The sequence below is a fragment of the Haliotis asinina genome, chromosome 2 (assembly GCF_037392515.1).
Source record: "Haliotis asinina isolate JCU_RB_2024 chromosome 2, JCU_Hal_asi_v2, whole genome shotgun sequence".
Lineage (NCBI taxonomy): Eukaryota > Metazoa > Mollusca > Gastropoda > Lepetellida > Haliotidae > Haliotis > Haliotis asinina.
Genome location: NC_090281.1, coordinates 27,055,028 through 27,068,976, shown reverse-complemented (window position 1 = coordinate 27,068,976; position 13,949 = coordinate 27,055,028). Strand labels below are relative to the sequence as shown.

At 38.2% G+C, this 13,949-nt stretch overlaps 2 protein-coding genes across 2 annotated transcripts; one reads left to right on the top strand and one right to left on the bottom strand.

The window, feature by feature from the left end:
- Positions 1-3,772: 3,772 nt before the first annotated feature.
- On the bottom strand, positions 3,773-9,046 carry LOC137273508 (U6 snRNA-associated Sm-like protein LSm2). Its single transcript, XM_067806226.1, has 4 exons — positions 8,712-9,046; positions 7,169-7,236; positions 6,519-6,609; positions 3,773-4,499 (listed from the first exon to the last, which is right to left on the bottom strand). Exons 1-4 carry the CDS (start codon positions 8,712-8,714, stop codon positions 4,371-4,373), a joined length of 291 nt encoding a protein of 96 aa, XP_067662327.1. The 5' UTR covers positions 8,715-9,046; the 3' UTR covers positions 3,773-4,370.
- On the top strand, positions 8,925-12,866 carry LOC137273506 (proteasome subunit beta type-1-like). Its single transcript, XM_067806224.1, has 6 exons — positions 8,925-9,095; positions 9,469-9,576; positions 10,480-10,561; positions 10,825-10,954; positions 11,498-11,604; positions 12,545-12,866. The coding sequence occupies exons 1-6, from the start codon at positions 8,986-8,988 to the stop codon at positions 12,728-12,730; spliced, it is 723 nt and encodes a 240-aa protein (XP_067662325.1). The 5' UTR covers positions 8,925-8,985; the 3' UTR covers positions 12,731-12,866.
- The last annotated feature ends 1,083 nt before the right edge of the window (positions 12,867-13,949 follow it).

Genomic DNA, 13,949 nt, shown 5'->3' with positions numbered 1-13,949 from the left:
ATGAACTCTTACACGAAATAGTAATGTAACCAAGAAGAGCCGTATTCTTTAGGTTTAATCTTAATTTTAGAATAAAACATAAGAACGTAAATAGCATTCAATTACATATTAGGAATCTTTGATGATCACAGGCTGAGTCATTTGCGCAAAGAGACTCCATAACGATACATAGATCATTTTGGTCAGGGAAACATTTTCCATTTAACATTCGGCCCTTGCCATTTCGTATTACATCATACTCGTAAATATGAACATTTAGGAATGTCTGTTTGACATGGTTACCTTCGGTAACATCTGAAATTACACTCCAGTTTTGTTTTGAAACATTTGCAGCAGCCCTTTTATTTATAATGCTACGACCCTTGATTGCAGACCTACCTTGATTGCGTTTTTCACTGTTACAGGTCCCTATGGGTTTGACACTGTTTGGACCTAGCACACATACAACTCACAAATCCTTGCCCACCACAAACTGACTCAAGTTGAACTGCCTGACGTATAGAGAGATTGTTTGATCCACCACAGACATTCGGGGATCGCCTCGTCCTCTGTGGACATAAGGGGTAGGAACAGTTACATTGTCTCTGATAGTTACAGGTAAAAACACGTTTGCTACACTTCACCATGCGCTAGGCCTGCTCTTCTTGTGCGTCTCTGGGGTTTTTTCTCTGTTCTCCATGATGCTATTATGTTCTGCTGATATGCGATCTTACCGGAAGTGGAGGGGACATCAGTGTCGAGTGACAAGTCGTCTGATGAGACACATCAGCGCTGGAAGAGGAGATTCAATGGCAGAAAGTAGATCAGTAGCCTGCAATCCTCGAAGGATATCCAGAACCTTGGCTTTTGGGATGTCGCAGCTTCTCATGCACGATCACCAGTGAAGGCCATGTATAAACCTAAAGTGTGCTTCACACAATCCATTAGGTCAGAATAACCGCATTTGAGAGTTTTCTTTTGGAGGGACAGGTTTTACTTTTCGTTTACATTGTCTACCAAAACGTCGGAGGCGTGTTTTCTCCTATACATACAGATTCAGTTGGCTAACAACTTGGGCTCTGCATTCAGAACCACTATGACTTTGGAGTACACATAATTAAGACACCGAGTAGCAAATATAGGTAAGTTGATAGGCGACTTCTGAAGCACGCTTGGGCGTCATCGGACGCAACAAAACTTAGGTGATCTTGATAAACCATGATCCACCAATGAAGTACACTGATATGTTGTGACAAAACTTGTTTCAGTTTACTTCTTTTTCACACTAAGACAAACTGATCTCTAATCTTATTTGAAAACTCAAAAATACGCTGTCAGTAAACAAGTATAATTTCCCTGGTTCATTTCTGTGATTATGTCTAATTACTGAAAATGTCAGTAATTAGATATAACCACTGAGTGAAATTTTCAGTTATTATACATTATCATTGAATGTACTTATACATTCAGAATCAGGGTAAACATTTAGCCCTTTGAAAGGAAATATGCAATAAAATTGCCGTAAGGGAAATACTATGAACACTGGCATTAAACTAATTATTCCGCTTAAGTATCTATAAAGAAATTTATAAACGTAAGTGAGGAGTTTAACTAAAGTGTTTCATTAAAAAATAACTGACAACTCTTCAAGTGATCTTTTCACTCTAAAATCTTTACTACGAGATGACACTATAGTAGCTTCGTACGAGTATTGTTCGCGAGCAACAGCTAAATGCATAGAAACCCCACCAAAACATTTTGGCGTCATCCTCTCAAACGCAAATAATGTATCCTTACCATGACCTTTTGTAAAGAAGCAAATGCTTTAAGTCCATTCATGATCATTTTCTCATAAAAGGCAACATTTCTGGCATGCATGTTCCCATTAATTATTACACCAAGGCAGTGTTGATTGATCTTACAATGGAATGTTTGGTGTCTGTACAAAAATCTTCGAAGTTTAACGAAAATCTTTGAAAACAGCACATTTGATAAAGTTACTTGTGTTTTGTCAATTTGACTTTTTTTTCTTTTTTTCTCGCCGTGACTTTAGTTTTATTGCTCACTCAGCAATATGTCTGTAAATAATCGAGTCTGGACCAGACAATCCAGTGATCAACAACATGAGCATCGATCTGCGCAATTGGGAACCAAATTGTCAACCAAGTCAGCAAGTCTGACCACCCGATCCCGTTAGTCGCCTTTCATGGCAAGCATGGGTTGCTGAAGGCCTATTCTATCCCGAACCTTCACGGGTCGGTCTTTCTTGAATCATTTTTAAAAAAGAGGTGTGTGTGTGTGTGGAGGAGACAGGAGGGAAGTTCAAACCCCTCCAGTGGAACACACAATGCTGCTCTGTATACTCTTTTGTTGCGTAGTTGTTATTGTTAATGAAAGTGATGGCTTGGTAGAACTTTTGCGTTTATGAATAAAAATGAATGGTAACATGGTTGAATTTGCAGTTTCAATTCAGTGACGTTTGATTTGATTCTTTACCTTTTTTCTGGGCATGAAACAAAACTAAAAGCTGAAAGGGAGCTTACCGACTTTCAGACCCCAAGCATTAATTACCATGGCAATCCTGCTTTCAAGTTCTTCTGGTTAAGATTCCACAACTGAATACCTGTGTGGTATGGAATGCTGAATACCCAGCATGTGATTTTTCTTGCTACAAAATAGTACCAGGCAGGCCTGGGAGGGGGAACCCAGATAACCGGGATTGGATGCCCCATCTGAATGCATAATAGTTCCAGGTAGGCCTGGGAGGGGGAACCCAAATTCCAGGAATGGGATCCTAATGAGTTAGACTTGGGTACCCATCTGATTGTATAATAGTACCAGGTAGGCCTGGGTAGGAGAACCGAGATACCCAGGATGGCAATGAGTTAGACCTGGTACCCATCTGAATCTATCATAGTACCAGGCAGGCCTGGGAGGGAGAACCCAGATACCCGGGACCGGTTGGTAATGAGTTAGACCTGAGTACCCATCTGAATGTATAACAGTACCAGGCAGGTCATCCAGGGGGAACCCAGATACCCAGGACAGGTTGGTAATGAGTTGGACCTAGGTACCCATCTCAGAACCTGGGAATGTGATCATTTAATTAATAGATTAAACAACGTTATTTTTTCATGCTTTAAACTGTTGTATCATCTTTGAAGATTTTGACATAATTTACTGGCATATTTCTAAAACAACAGGTACCAGGATCATATGCAATGTCATTTCAGAAGTGCCTTTATCACTGAGTGAGCAATATTTCAGCAATATCATGGCAAACGACACCAGAAATGGGCTTCACACTATGTACCCATGCAGGGAACTGAACCATGTATTCTGTGATGAGTGACTACTTTAACCGCTAGCCTATACTAACATACCGGCCCTATCACTTTTGAATAAACTTTGCAGGGAATGTTGGTCTGGGTACTAATCATAACTATGGGTTCTTCAGCCTGACCCAGAAACAAGTCTACCCGAAAGAGCTCATCCAAGTGTTTGGTTTTTGTATTTGCATATGAAGGACTACCCACGACCTAATACTCCTTTGCTGTACCCAAATCAAAACTCAGACTGTGTGATCACATTGAACACACTGTGACAAACAAAATCTCTGTATTTACTTTAATTGCGTCCTTGTTAGTCTGTGAAGAAAAGTGGTGGTCTCCAGAACCGAAAATGATGGATCCATTAAGGATTGGTGAACAATGTGAACATGCTAAACTGTATGTGTGGTGACAGGCTATTACTTAACCACAATCACATAGTCAAGAAATGATTAAAAGAAACACAAATTTCAATGTTTTATTTACAAAAAAATATTTGTATCATAAAACTGAAAATAACATTTTCAGATTGTACCATCAATTTTCATGAACCAAACATCAATAAGTTCTCTTAATAATGTTAAATTATTACATAACAATCCAGTGTGATACTCCCATGAATTTATGCAGTGATGCAAATGAATAATCCCAAATTAAAAGCCTGATCCTTCTTATTTTCATAATCTGGAAAAAGATTCCTGTACAATCAGGAACTGATAATTCATAAACCTCATGTTGCCATTCTAAGTCCAAGGTGTCACTAAAGCCTGTCCGTCCTCTGTTGGCAACAATTCTCTAATCTGTTGACATGATCAGTACTTCACAGATTATATACACTATGTCACTCCTTTACCTACGAGATAACAAAGCTGACACTCAGAGTGTCAATGTCAGTGGACAGTTTGTATTCTCAGGTGAGATATAGATTGTACCCAAATCCATGAAGTACTGACAATGGCCTGCTGGATGATGGATGTTCCATGTTTCTGTTGATGTTAATACATTCTCACACACACACATTCACAATCTCTCAATGTCTCAAACTGTCCAATGAGCCGAGTATCATCGCTGTTTGTTCTGAGCTGCCTCTTTGCGAGCTGCATCCTGCAGGAGCTGAGTGTCACACTCGTCCGCAGGCAGTTGAACATATCGCACAACAGATCCTCGAATGAAGCATGTCTTTACAGACAACTGAAAGGTAAGAAGAGCAAGTCACAATCACACTCACAATTATACAGCATATGTTATCTCCAGTCTAGCAAAACAACGGTTCAGTATTCTTCAGTACACTGCTGTACTGAGTCTACCAAACCCCAGAAGGTCACGTCAGCTAACCTTTCAGCCACCTATGACCATCTAATCAAATGCCAGATGGCAGAACAAATTTATTCAATCAGATAACAGCTACTGTTTAGGGTTAGCTGGACAGTCACTGACACTGATCGCTCAAAAACCCCAAACCCGCAGAAACATTTGACCTGCAGTATATACACTTAAGGCTTAGTGATGACATGGTTACCATTAGCTAATATTCGGCAAGCTGACATCCTTGAATATTGACAAAAATGCTATGTTCAGTGACTGTTTACTCACTGTTGTGGTGTGCTCCTTGTGCATCACTAGAAAGCGACTGTACAGTGAGTGAGTGAGTGAGTTTAGTTTTATGCCACACTCAGCAATATTACAGCTACATGGCGGCGGTCTGTAAATAATCGAGTCTGGACAAGACAATCCAGTGATCAACAACATGAGCATAGATCTGCGCTATTGGGAACCAATAACATGTGTCAGCCAAGTCAGCAAGCCTGACCACCCGATCACGTTAGTCGCTTCTTATGACAAGCACAGTCACCTGCAACTGTACAGAAAATAGCATTCAGAATCGTTCAGGTACAAACTTTTTTGGGGTAAAAGTTCAAAAGGTATGTGAAAATGTCAACTTTCATGATTTGGTCTGCTGTGTTCTGATTGGTCAATTGAAAAGGTTAGCTGATGCAAACTGTAACGAGGGTATGTTAGACTCAGTATGAGAGGTGTAACAAATAATACTGAACGTATGCTTACTTATACTGATACTATCTTATCTATTATGCTGAACACTATGGACCCATTCACCATTTGTACCACAAGTTTGGCAAAGTCATCAACCTTGCTGAGAATCTTTCTCCCTCATAAACTTTAACTTAACAATTATTCAACATGTTTAAATCTCTTAAATGAATGAACAGTAGGTGTTGATCCATGTTCAAAATAGCAGCCTCTTATCTGTTACAGCATGATATATTTCTAAATATTAGCACTATCCTACAGTAGGTGTTGATCCATGTTCAAAATAGCAGCTACTTATCAGTTACAGCATGATATATTTCTAAATATTAGCACTATCCTACAGTAGGTGTTGATCCATGTTCAAAATAGCAGCTACTTATCAGTTACAGCATGATATATTTCTAAATATTAGCACTATCCTACAGTAGGTGTTGATCCATGTTCAAAATAGCAGCTACTTATCAGTTACAGCATGATATATTTCTAAATATTAGCACTATCCTACAGTAGGTGTTGATCCATGTTCAAAATAGCAGCTACTTATCAGTTACAGCATGATATATTTCTAAATATTAGCACTATCCTACAGTAGGTGTTGATACATGTTCAAAATAGCAGCTACTTATCAGTTACAGCATGATATATTTCTAAATATTAGCACTATCCTACAGTAGGTGTTGATCCATGTTCAAAATAGCAGCTACTTATCAGTTACAGCATGATATATTTCTAAATATTAGCGCTATCCTACAGTAGGTGTTGATCCATGTTCAAAATAGCAGCTACTTATCAGTTACAGCATGATATATTTCTAAATATTAGCACTATCCTACAGTAGGTGTTGATACATGTTCAAAATAGCAGCTACTTATCAGTTACAGCATGATAAATTTCTAAATATTAGCACTATCCTACAGTAGGTGTTGATCCATGTTTAAAATAGCAGCTACTTATCAGTTACAGCATGATATATTTTTGAATATTAGTACTATCCTGTATGAATATTTAACTGAGGAGGAAGTTTTTAGATTATGATGGAAGGGAGAGAAAAAAATAAAATGTTTCCTTCCAAATCCAAGGGCTCCAAGTTGTGTGGGAGGCAGATGAGGAAGTATGAAGTATTAACACTGGATGTCATCTTGCTCAGTACATGGAGCTCACCATGTGAGGGTATTTATCAGGGTCCGTAATGCTGATATCTGTCAACTTGATGTTGAGAAACTGGTCCACAGAATGTAGCGTGCCACAAATACTGAAATAGAAACGTAACCTTACAGTCCTTATCAGCATGCACAAGGGAATGAAAACATACTAGAGTAATTTTCCTTTGTCCTGAGACTACGAAATTGTAATGAGGACAGGTAAAAGTGCAATAGATGCTGTGCTCACTGACTTGTAGCTTTAGTGTATTGTTCTTACGAACCAGTTCTTAATGCTATTTTTCTTTATAGTGAAACTGACATATTGAATAGAATTTGACACAAAATATAAACTTGATAAACACTTTCAACTGATGGTGTCATCTAGTCTTTAAACAGACAAAATTGAGAACAGTCAAACTCAATACAGAACCACTCATGATAAACTACTAAAATGACAAACTATGGACTAGTTTCATACAGTTCATGTTGAGGGAGAGACACAACTTAACAAGCATTCAGTGGATGATGCTAGGTTGAATGTTTCAGAAAAGAAAAGATAATGCTGCTTCACACATTTTACACTTGTGGGGAATCAGATTTGTATCTTTAGCATGTCAAGCAAATGGTTAAACAAGGCTACCCTAATGGCATCAAAACAAATTTACCTACCTCAAATCATTCTTCAGCTCTACCACCACATCTTTCCCAACAAGGGACTTGAAAAAGGAATAGAAGAGCTGGAATGACAAAATTGTCAGATTAATTTCACTGACAAAAACATGATGAACAATGAAGCCCTCACTGAAGTGTTATCTCCCATCTGCCGCTGAAAAGTTACAGTGACAAGTTAACATGAACTAACAGATGGCTGACAGTTTTCATCACATTTGTTGCAAGTCAGGCACCGATTGAATGAAATGTTTGCCTGTGCTTACCTATCTATAACACTGGTTATCTGAGCCATTCAAACAAAACCAACCTACCAGTTTACCATCAGCTTGTGAACCTGTATGGGGGGTCTCGCTTCATTTGTGAATGGTTGAAAGATACATTACTGACTCAAAAGTGATTATGCATTGGGATGACCCTATCACATTAAGTTAATTGATCTACTACCGATTTTGGGTGTGCCTCAATTTCACCCACAGTACATATATGGTCTCTGGATTTGCAAAGTGAATAGTGTTGCTGGTTTTAGTAATTAAACATGACAGGTGAATTTCTTGACAAATGAGATCAATTATGGGCTGAAGGGTTTAAATGTCACAGGTACTACAGATGTGGATGTAGCAGGGCATGGAGGAGTCATTCCACAGATGACATCCTTACCTTGTCAGCTTGCAGACAAGGGTTAAGCTCTTTGGTCACATGGACAAGGTAACCAACTTCGAATCAGATGGTCCGTCGTTCAAAGCCCAGCAGCGGACTCAGAAATTTTGTGGCCACTACATGTATACAGAAATGTACCCTAAACAAAACCAAATATATAACGTACCTAATATAGCACAACCAAATGTATGTCATACAATAGTATGCCAGTTCCCATCATAATGTAGAATGGACCTATGGGTGTGTAGCTGTAAGTCAAATTTGGCTAGAGTGCCTTACTGTATACATAAACTGCCGGAGTACACATCTGTTGTACCGATGCCGACAACGACCCTTTTCTGCATTAACCATGATCACTAGGTCAATGGAACACAACTAGCGGATCCTAGCTGTTGAAAAGGAATGCTACCCAAAACGAAAAGTGCAGTCGGGCGCCGTGCAGTCTAGTAAATTAGTGAACATTCTGAAAATGTGTTAACTCACTTCTCGGATAAATCAATGGACCCCACCACTCAATGATTTTACGACCCTTCTTGCCAAACTTTAATAATATGTCTGCCACACTGATCACAAGACCAACAGCCCAAGATCATATGGGACACAACCGTGTCGAAAACGTTGTCACTACGATCAAACAAAAACCAATTCAATCCAGTCTACAAGGAATGATGATATCGTCACGTTTATGATTGAGTAACGAACTTACATGCACCTGCTACAAAAACAACGCCAACTCTGATACAGCAAGATGTTGATTTAATTGGGTCTGAATATATAACTGGCAACCACAGTTTGTAGTGATACACTAAAGCGTAGTATTTAATGTGATGAAAATATCTCGGGACGGTTGCATATATGACAATCTATCACGAAATCAAATTACCATGCTGAATATGCCGCTTCTCCGGAGTCTCGTAAGGGCGAGATTTGTCAGTAAACGAACAACGCACCACCCCACAAAATCCAATTATGAAGTGTTAAGATAAACCATGCCGTCATTCCTCCCTTTCTATGTTTTATGCCAGTCACTAATGGCAAAAGACGTGCTTAAAGACATTTATAACAAATAAATATGGTTAGGTCACGTGACAACTGAGACGAGATTTCGTCTGCCATTTTCCCAAACAGAAGAGCTAAGTCATACCCAAGGCTCGAAGATGTTGAGCATGGATCCTCCGATCGTCCAGGGTTATCCTGAAGGAGGAGAAATGTATCAGTATGGGAATCCAAAACAGGCTCACTTCAATCCATACACGTTTAATGGCGGGTAAGCAGGGACTGGTACCTTAAACTTAGTCTACTATCGAGTATCGTGTCTTGAACACTATTGAATGATGATGGAAAATCTAAACATGTTGGCCAAGAATATTTTGACAGTATTCTCAAATCTAAAGTATATTGAAGCATATTAACTCTTACCTTTAGTTGAATATCCACATAAATGTAGAACGGAAAATGTTATGATTACTGTTCGTAGGTTTGTATTCCAATTTAACAATACTCATCTTCCTCATGTGTCTCTCTCATAGCACTTTTAATTCGCCCAATAATAATCTATGCATGTGTCATAAAACAACTACAGTTATTTCAGTTTCATTTACAAAACTGTTGTGACAAACTCATGTTTTATCATCTTTCAGCACTGTTCTGGCAATAGCAGGAGAGGATTTTTCTGTGGTAGCATCTGATACTAGGCTAAGTGAAGGATTCTCTATTCACTCCAGAGACATGCCCAAGACCTATCAGATGTAAGTGTATTGTTGGACCTGAATTTTTAGGTGTCATATTTTTTCAGATGGCAACTATTCAGGCTACAACGAGGGGTGTCGCATGACTCAGACTTCGTAAACTTTGGAATGATGTCTTGTGGTAGGGATGAAGTTAAATGTTATATCTTTTTAAAGTTTAGCCATTTGTTGATGCTTTGTGAAATCACCGGTTTGTCTAGCCAAGGCTTCATATTTACAGTCTGCCCTGATGTAACCACATCATTCAACAACTTTCACTCAACCCAGGGGTACAAAATCTTTTTAAAAGCCACTTGCCATCAGGCAAATTACTTGTCCTGAATAATTTTCTACATGCCCTAATTTCAATGATATAATCAAGACAGTTATGAAAGAATACATCAACATGGTATTTGATGTTAGTGGGTACTGGACTATTTATCAAAATTGTGATAAATGTAGCTGAGCAAAATAATCCTACTTTATTATCATTGCAAATATTTTTACCTACATTTTGAGAAGATATGAAATGAAATCCAAGTTTGTTAGCATTTTGAGACTGTGTGTGGAAATTATCTATTAGCCATGGACAAGTAAGATACCATTATTTGAGTGCCCGAAATAAAAACTGAGTTATCTCGCACGATGGGTGATGGGATTTTTTTTATCCCTGCTCGGTCAAAGAAATCTATGCTAAATTTCTATTATTTCAAGTGTAGATATGTGTGAACGACAGGAAATGATACAATGTTTTATTTTAGACTATTGACAGATTTTGCACAGTTTAAGTTTAAAGAATATGAAATGAGCTTCTTGAAAACCAACACGAAACTGAAAAATGAGTTGCACAAAAGTGTTCTTTAAAAAGAGCTAAGTGTTCACTTGAATACATCAGTAATTGGTGATATGTAACACATTTTGCAGGACTGAAAGCACTGTTTTGGGTGCCTGTGGTTTCCATGGTGATGTTTTGACACTTACTAAAGTACTGAAGGCCAGATTAAAGGTAAGTTAACTTGATGTATGTGGTGCTATTGTGATGTTAATTGTGTGTGTATCTAAAACATTACTGGGGATGATCTGAACCCTTTCACTTCAATGAATCTCTGAATAGGTATGTTAAGCTGTTCACAAGTTTAAAAATTTGCAGTTCTGGTGGACCAGATACATTCACATTTTGCATGTTAATGCTTATGTTGTATGTAAGTATATTAATCTTTGACAGTGTGTTAAAACCAGTCTTCACCCTACATCTTTTGCCATCTTCAGATCTATGACCATGATCACCACAAGAAGATGACAACTTCTGCTATTGCAGCCATGCTGTCCACGATGTTGTACTACAGACGGTTCTTTCCATACTATGTTTACAACATAATTGGAGGGCTTGATGATGAAGGTAAAGCGAGTTGATCAAACACTGAAAAGTAGAATCTTGCCTTGCAAAAGTAAACGATTTTATTCAATTTTACTCATTCCAATCCAAAAGCAAAAATATGAGTAAAAACTGAGAAATGAAAGAAAAAGTCACTAGTAGCCATTTATTATTGCCAACTGATCAAATGCTTTGTTTACATTGTTTATTTTTCAAAAGAAGTAAAAGAATGTCAGATTCTTTAATGTTACTATTTTACAAAGCATACATGTTATGTGAATCAGCTTTAACAAGGCTGTCTTGTCTCTTACAGCCTGCAGAAAAATCATATTAATTTTGGCTTTTATTTAATGGAAATTGATGAACAAAGCATATGTGAAAATGTAAGTATGTGTCAAATAAGCTGGCAATTAACCCAGACAGTGTTCGTTATGACTCCTGCATCCGGACAAGAAAATGATTGAAGCTAAAGGCAAATTTTGTCTTCTGACAGTAAATTTAGAGAATATGTCCAATAGGGAAAGTTTACATGTGCATTCTGAGGTAAAGGTGATTCTTGTGTTACAGGTAAAGGGTGTGTCTACAGTTTTGACCCCGTGGGCTCTTATGAAAGAGAATCATACAGAGCTGGGGGGTCAGCCAGTGCCATGCTGCAACCTCTTCTGGACAACCAGGTCAGTCTCACATTCACAAGGAAGTATATTTTGTTGTTACTTTATGTCATTCATCCGTCTAACTAAACTTATCCTCAGTACTTTTGGTTACACTCCACTACTGAGTCTAACAAAATCTTATGGGAGGTCGTGTCAGGTAACCTTTGAGATTGACCAATCAGAACACAGCTTACCAATCGTGAAAGTGCACATTCGCACATACTTTTTGAACTTTTTATCTCGAAAAGGTATGTACCCGAACGATTCCGAATGCTGTTTAGCGTACGCTCGCTTCCGGGTGATGCACATGGCGTACGTACAACCATGACAACGGATAGTAAACAGTCGCTGTAAATAGTGTTTTCGGCAATATTCAAGGATGTTATCTTGTGGAAATATTAGCTTATGGTAACCATGTCAACAGAAACCCCAAAGCATATATACTGCAGTTCAAATAACTGTGTTATATGCACATTTTTGTTTGTGGAGAGATCTGTGTCAGTGACCTGAATATTTTGAAAGTCCCTCTGATCCCTATATAGTAACCGTTGTCTAATTGGTTAAATCTATTTATCCATCTCGTGTTTGACTGGATGGTCATTGGTTGCTCAAAGGGTACCTGACGCAATCTTCTACTAGGTTTTGTTAGACTCAGTGGTGGAGTGTAACAAAATACACTGAGACTAAGTTTACTTAGACTGTTGGGCTCATTTGAGTTGGAAACATGGAGTTACCTCCCCTTTTGTGAAGTCGGGAACAAAGATTCAGTTGCTACTGCAGACAGTGTTGGAATATGATCTGAACATTTGTGCATGTATATGGACCAGTTTTGGATGAATTTGCTGGACTAAACAGAAATGTCATTAGACTCGATAATCAGACTAAAGGCTTAAGTTGCAGATTGAAACATTGTTGACACCCTGAAAGTATTAAATTGGTTTATAAAATGTTTTAATTTCAGATCGGCTTCAAGAACCAGGAGGGTGTAACCGAGGTTCCCCTGTCCCAAGAGAAGTGTATAGCTCTTGTTAAGGATGTCTTCATCTCAGCAGCTGAGAGGGACATCTACACGGGTGACGGCATCATCATCAACATCATTACCAAGGATGGTGTGAGGGTGGAAAGATTCCCACTGCGGAGAGACTAAACAATCTAGATCATTTTCAATTATCATCACTACAACATGTAGACAGAAATATCAAGTGCTGTTCCATTTCGTGTACATGTGATGTGCTTCTACATTACTGTAAATACCATGAAACTATGATTAAAAATCATAACATTTATTTTGTCAGATCATTATTCCATTATTGGGCAACAAAGTTGTGAAAGTATTGCTCGTCACACAAACATCAAAAGGTCCAAGCTCACCTCTACAATTTTTCAGTCAGCTAAATAACAAGTGGTTATCCTCTATGATGAACATTACTCAAGACTCTCCACCAACATGAATATGTCAAGTTTAAGCAGCGTTCTAGCAAAAACAGTCAATGTGTTGGCACAAGCAGAACCACACAGATGTGTGAATTTTTAGTTAATGCCCAGACAGGTACGCTTTACTTATGTTCATACGAGGTAGGGAGGTAGATTTACTTATGTTCATACGAGGTAAGGAGGTAAATGACCTAGAAAAATGGTTCTGCAAAAGTTGTGCAAACATTTTTTTTCTTGTTACTATCCACTAACAAAGGAGACTTATTTGAAATAACTGTTGAAATATTACTATGCTATAATGTGGATAATAAAGGAACATACCTTGTTTGAATAAATGTATTTGTTATGTAATACCTGTCCTCAGATTGCGGTCTCATTTTGAACTTGTAATGGAAATGTAATTAAGTTCAGACAAGGAAGAGTCACTCGCATGATAATCAGGTCTTAGTTCTTGCTGTGGCTAAACATTTAACAGTTCAGAACATTTTGATGAGGCTAAGGAATCAGCCGTTAGTCTTTAACAACACTGATTGATTTCAGTCACTAGAATTACGGAGTCAAGAGTTGAATGTCTGGCCTGCACCCTAGTCCAAGGGCACAATGCTGAGTCAATCAGATGTCACTTTTCAAAGACCCAGAGCGTTTAATAACTAATAAATATAGTATCTAAAAGGGTTTTCCTCAAACCAAAACAAAAACTATTTTTCAATACCCCATCCATTTCTAATGCCCATCCATGTATGTTATTGGTCACTCACACCACCCACCCCAACCAATTTATATTTCCCCGAGAACGTTAATATGCACAATACATTCAACTTGAATGTAAAGATACATTCAACGAGATGTGAATAATGGCTAACTGAATGTTGTGTTCTGATGCAATCTATGGGTGAAAGCATAAACAGCGATGTAGGTATATGAAAATGAGT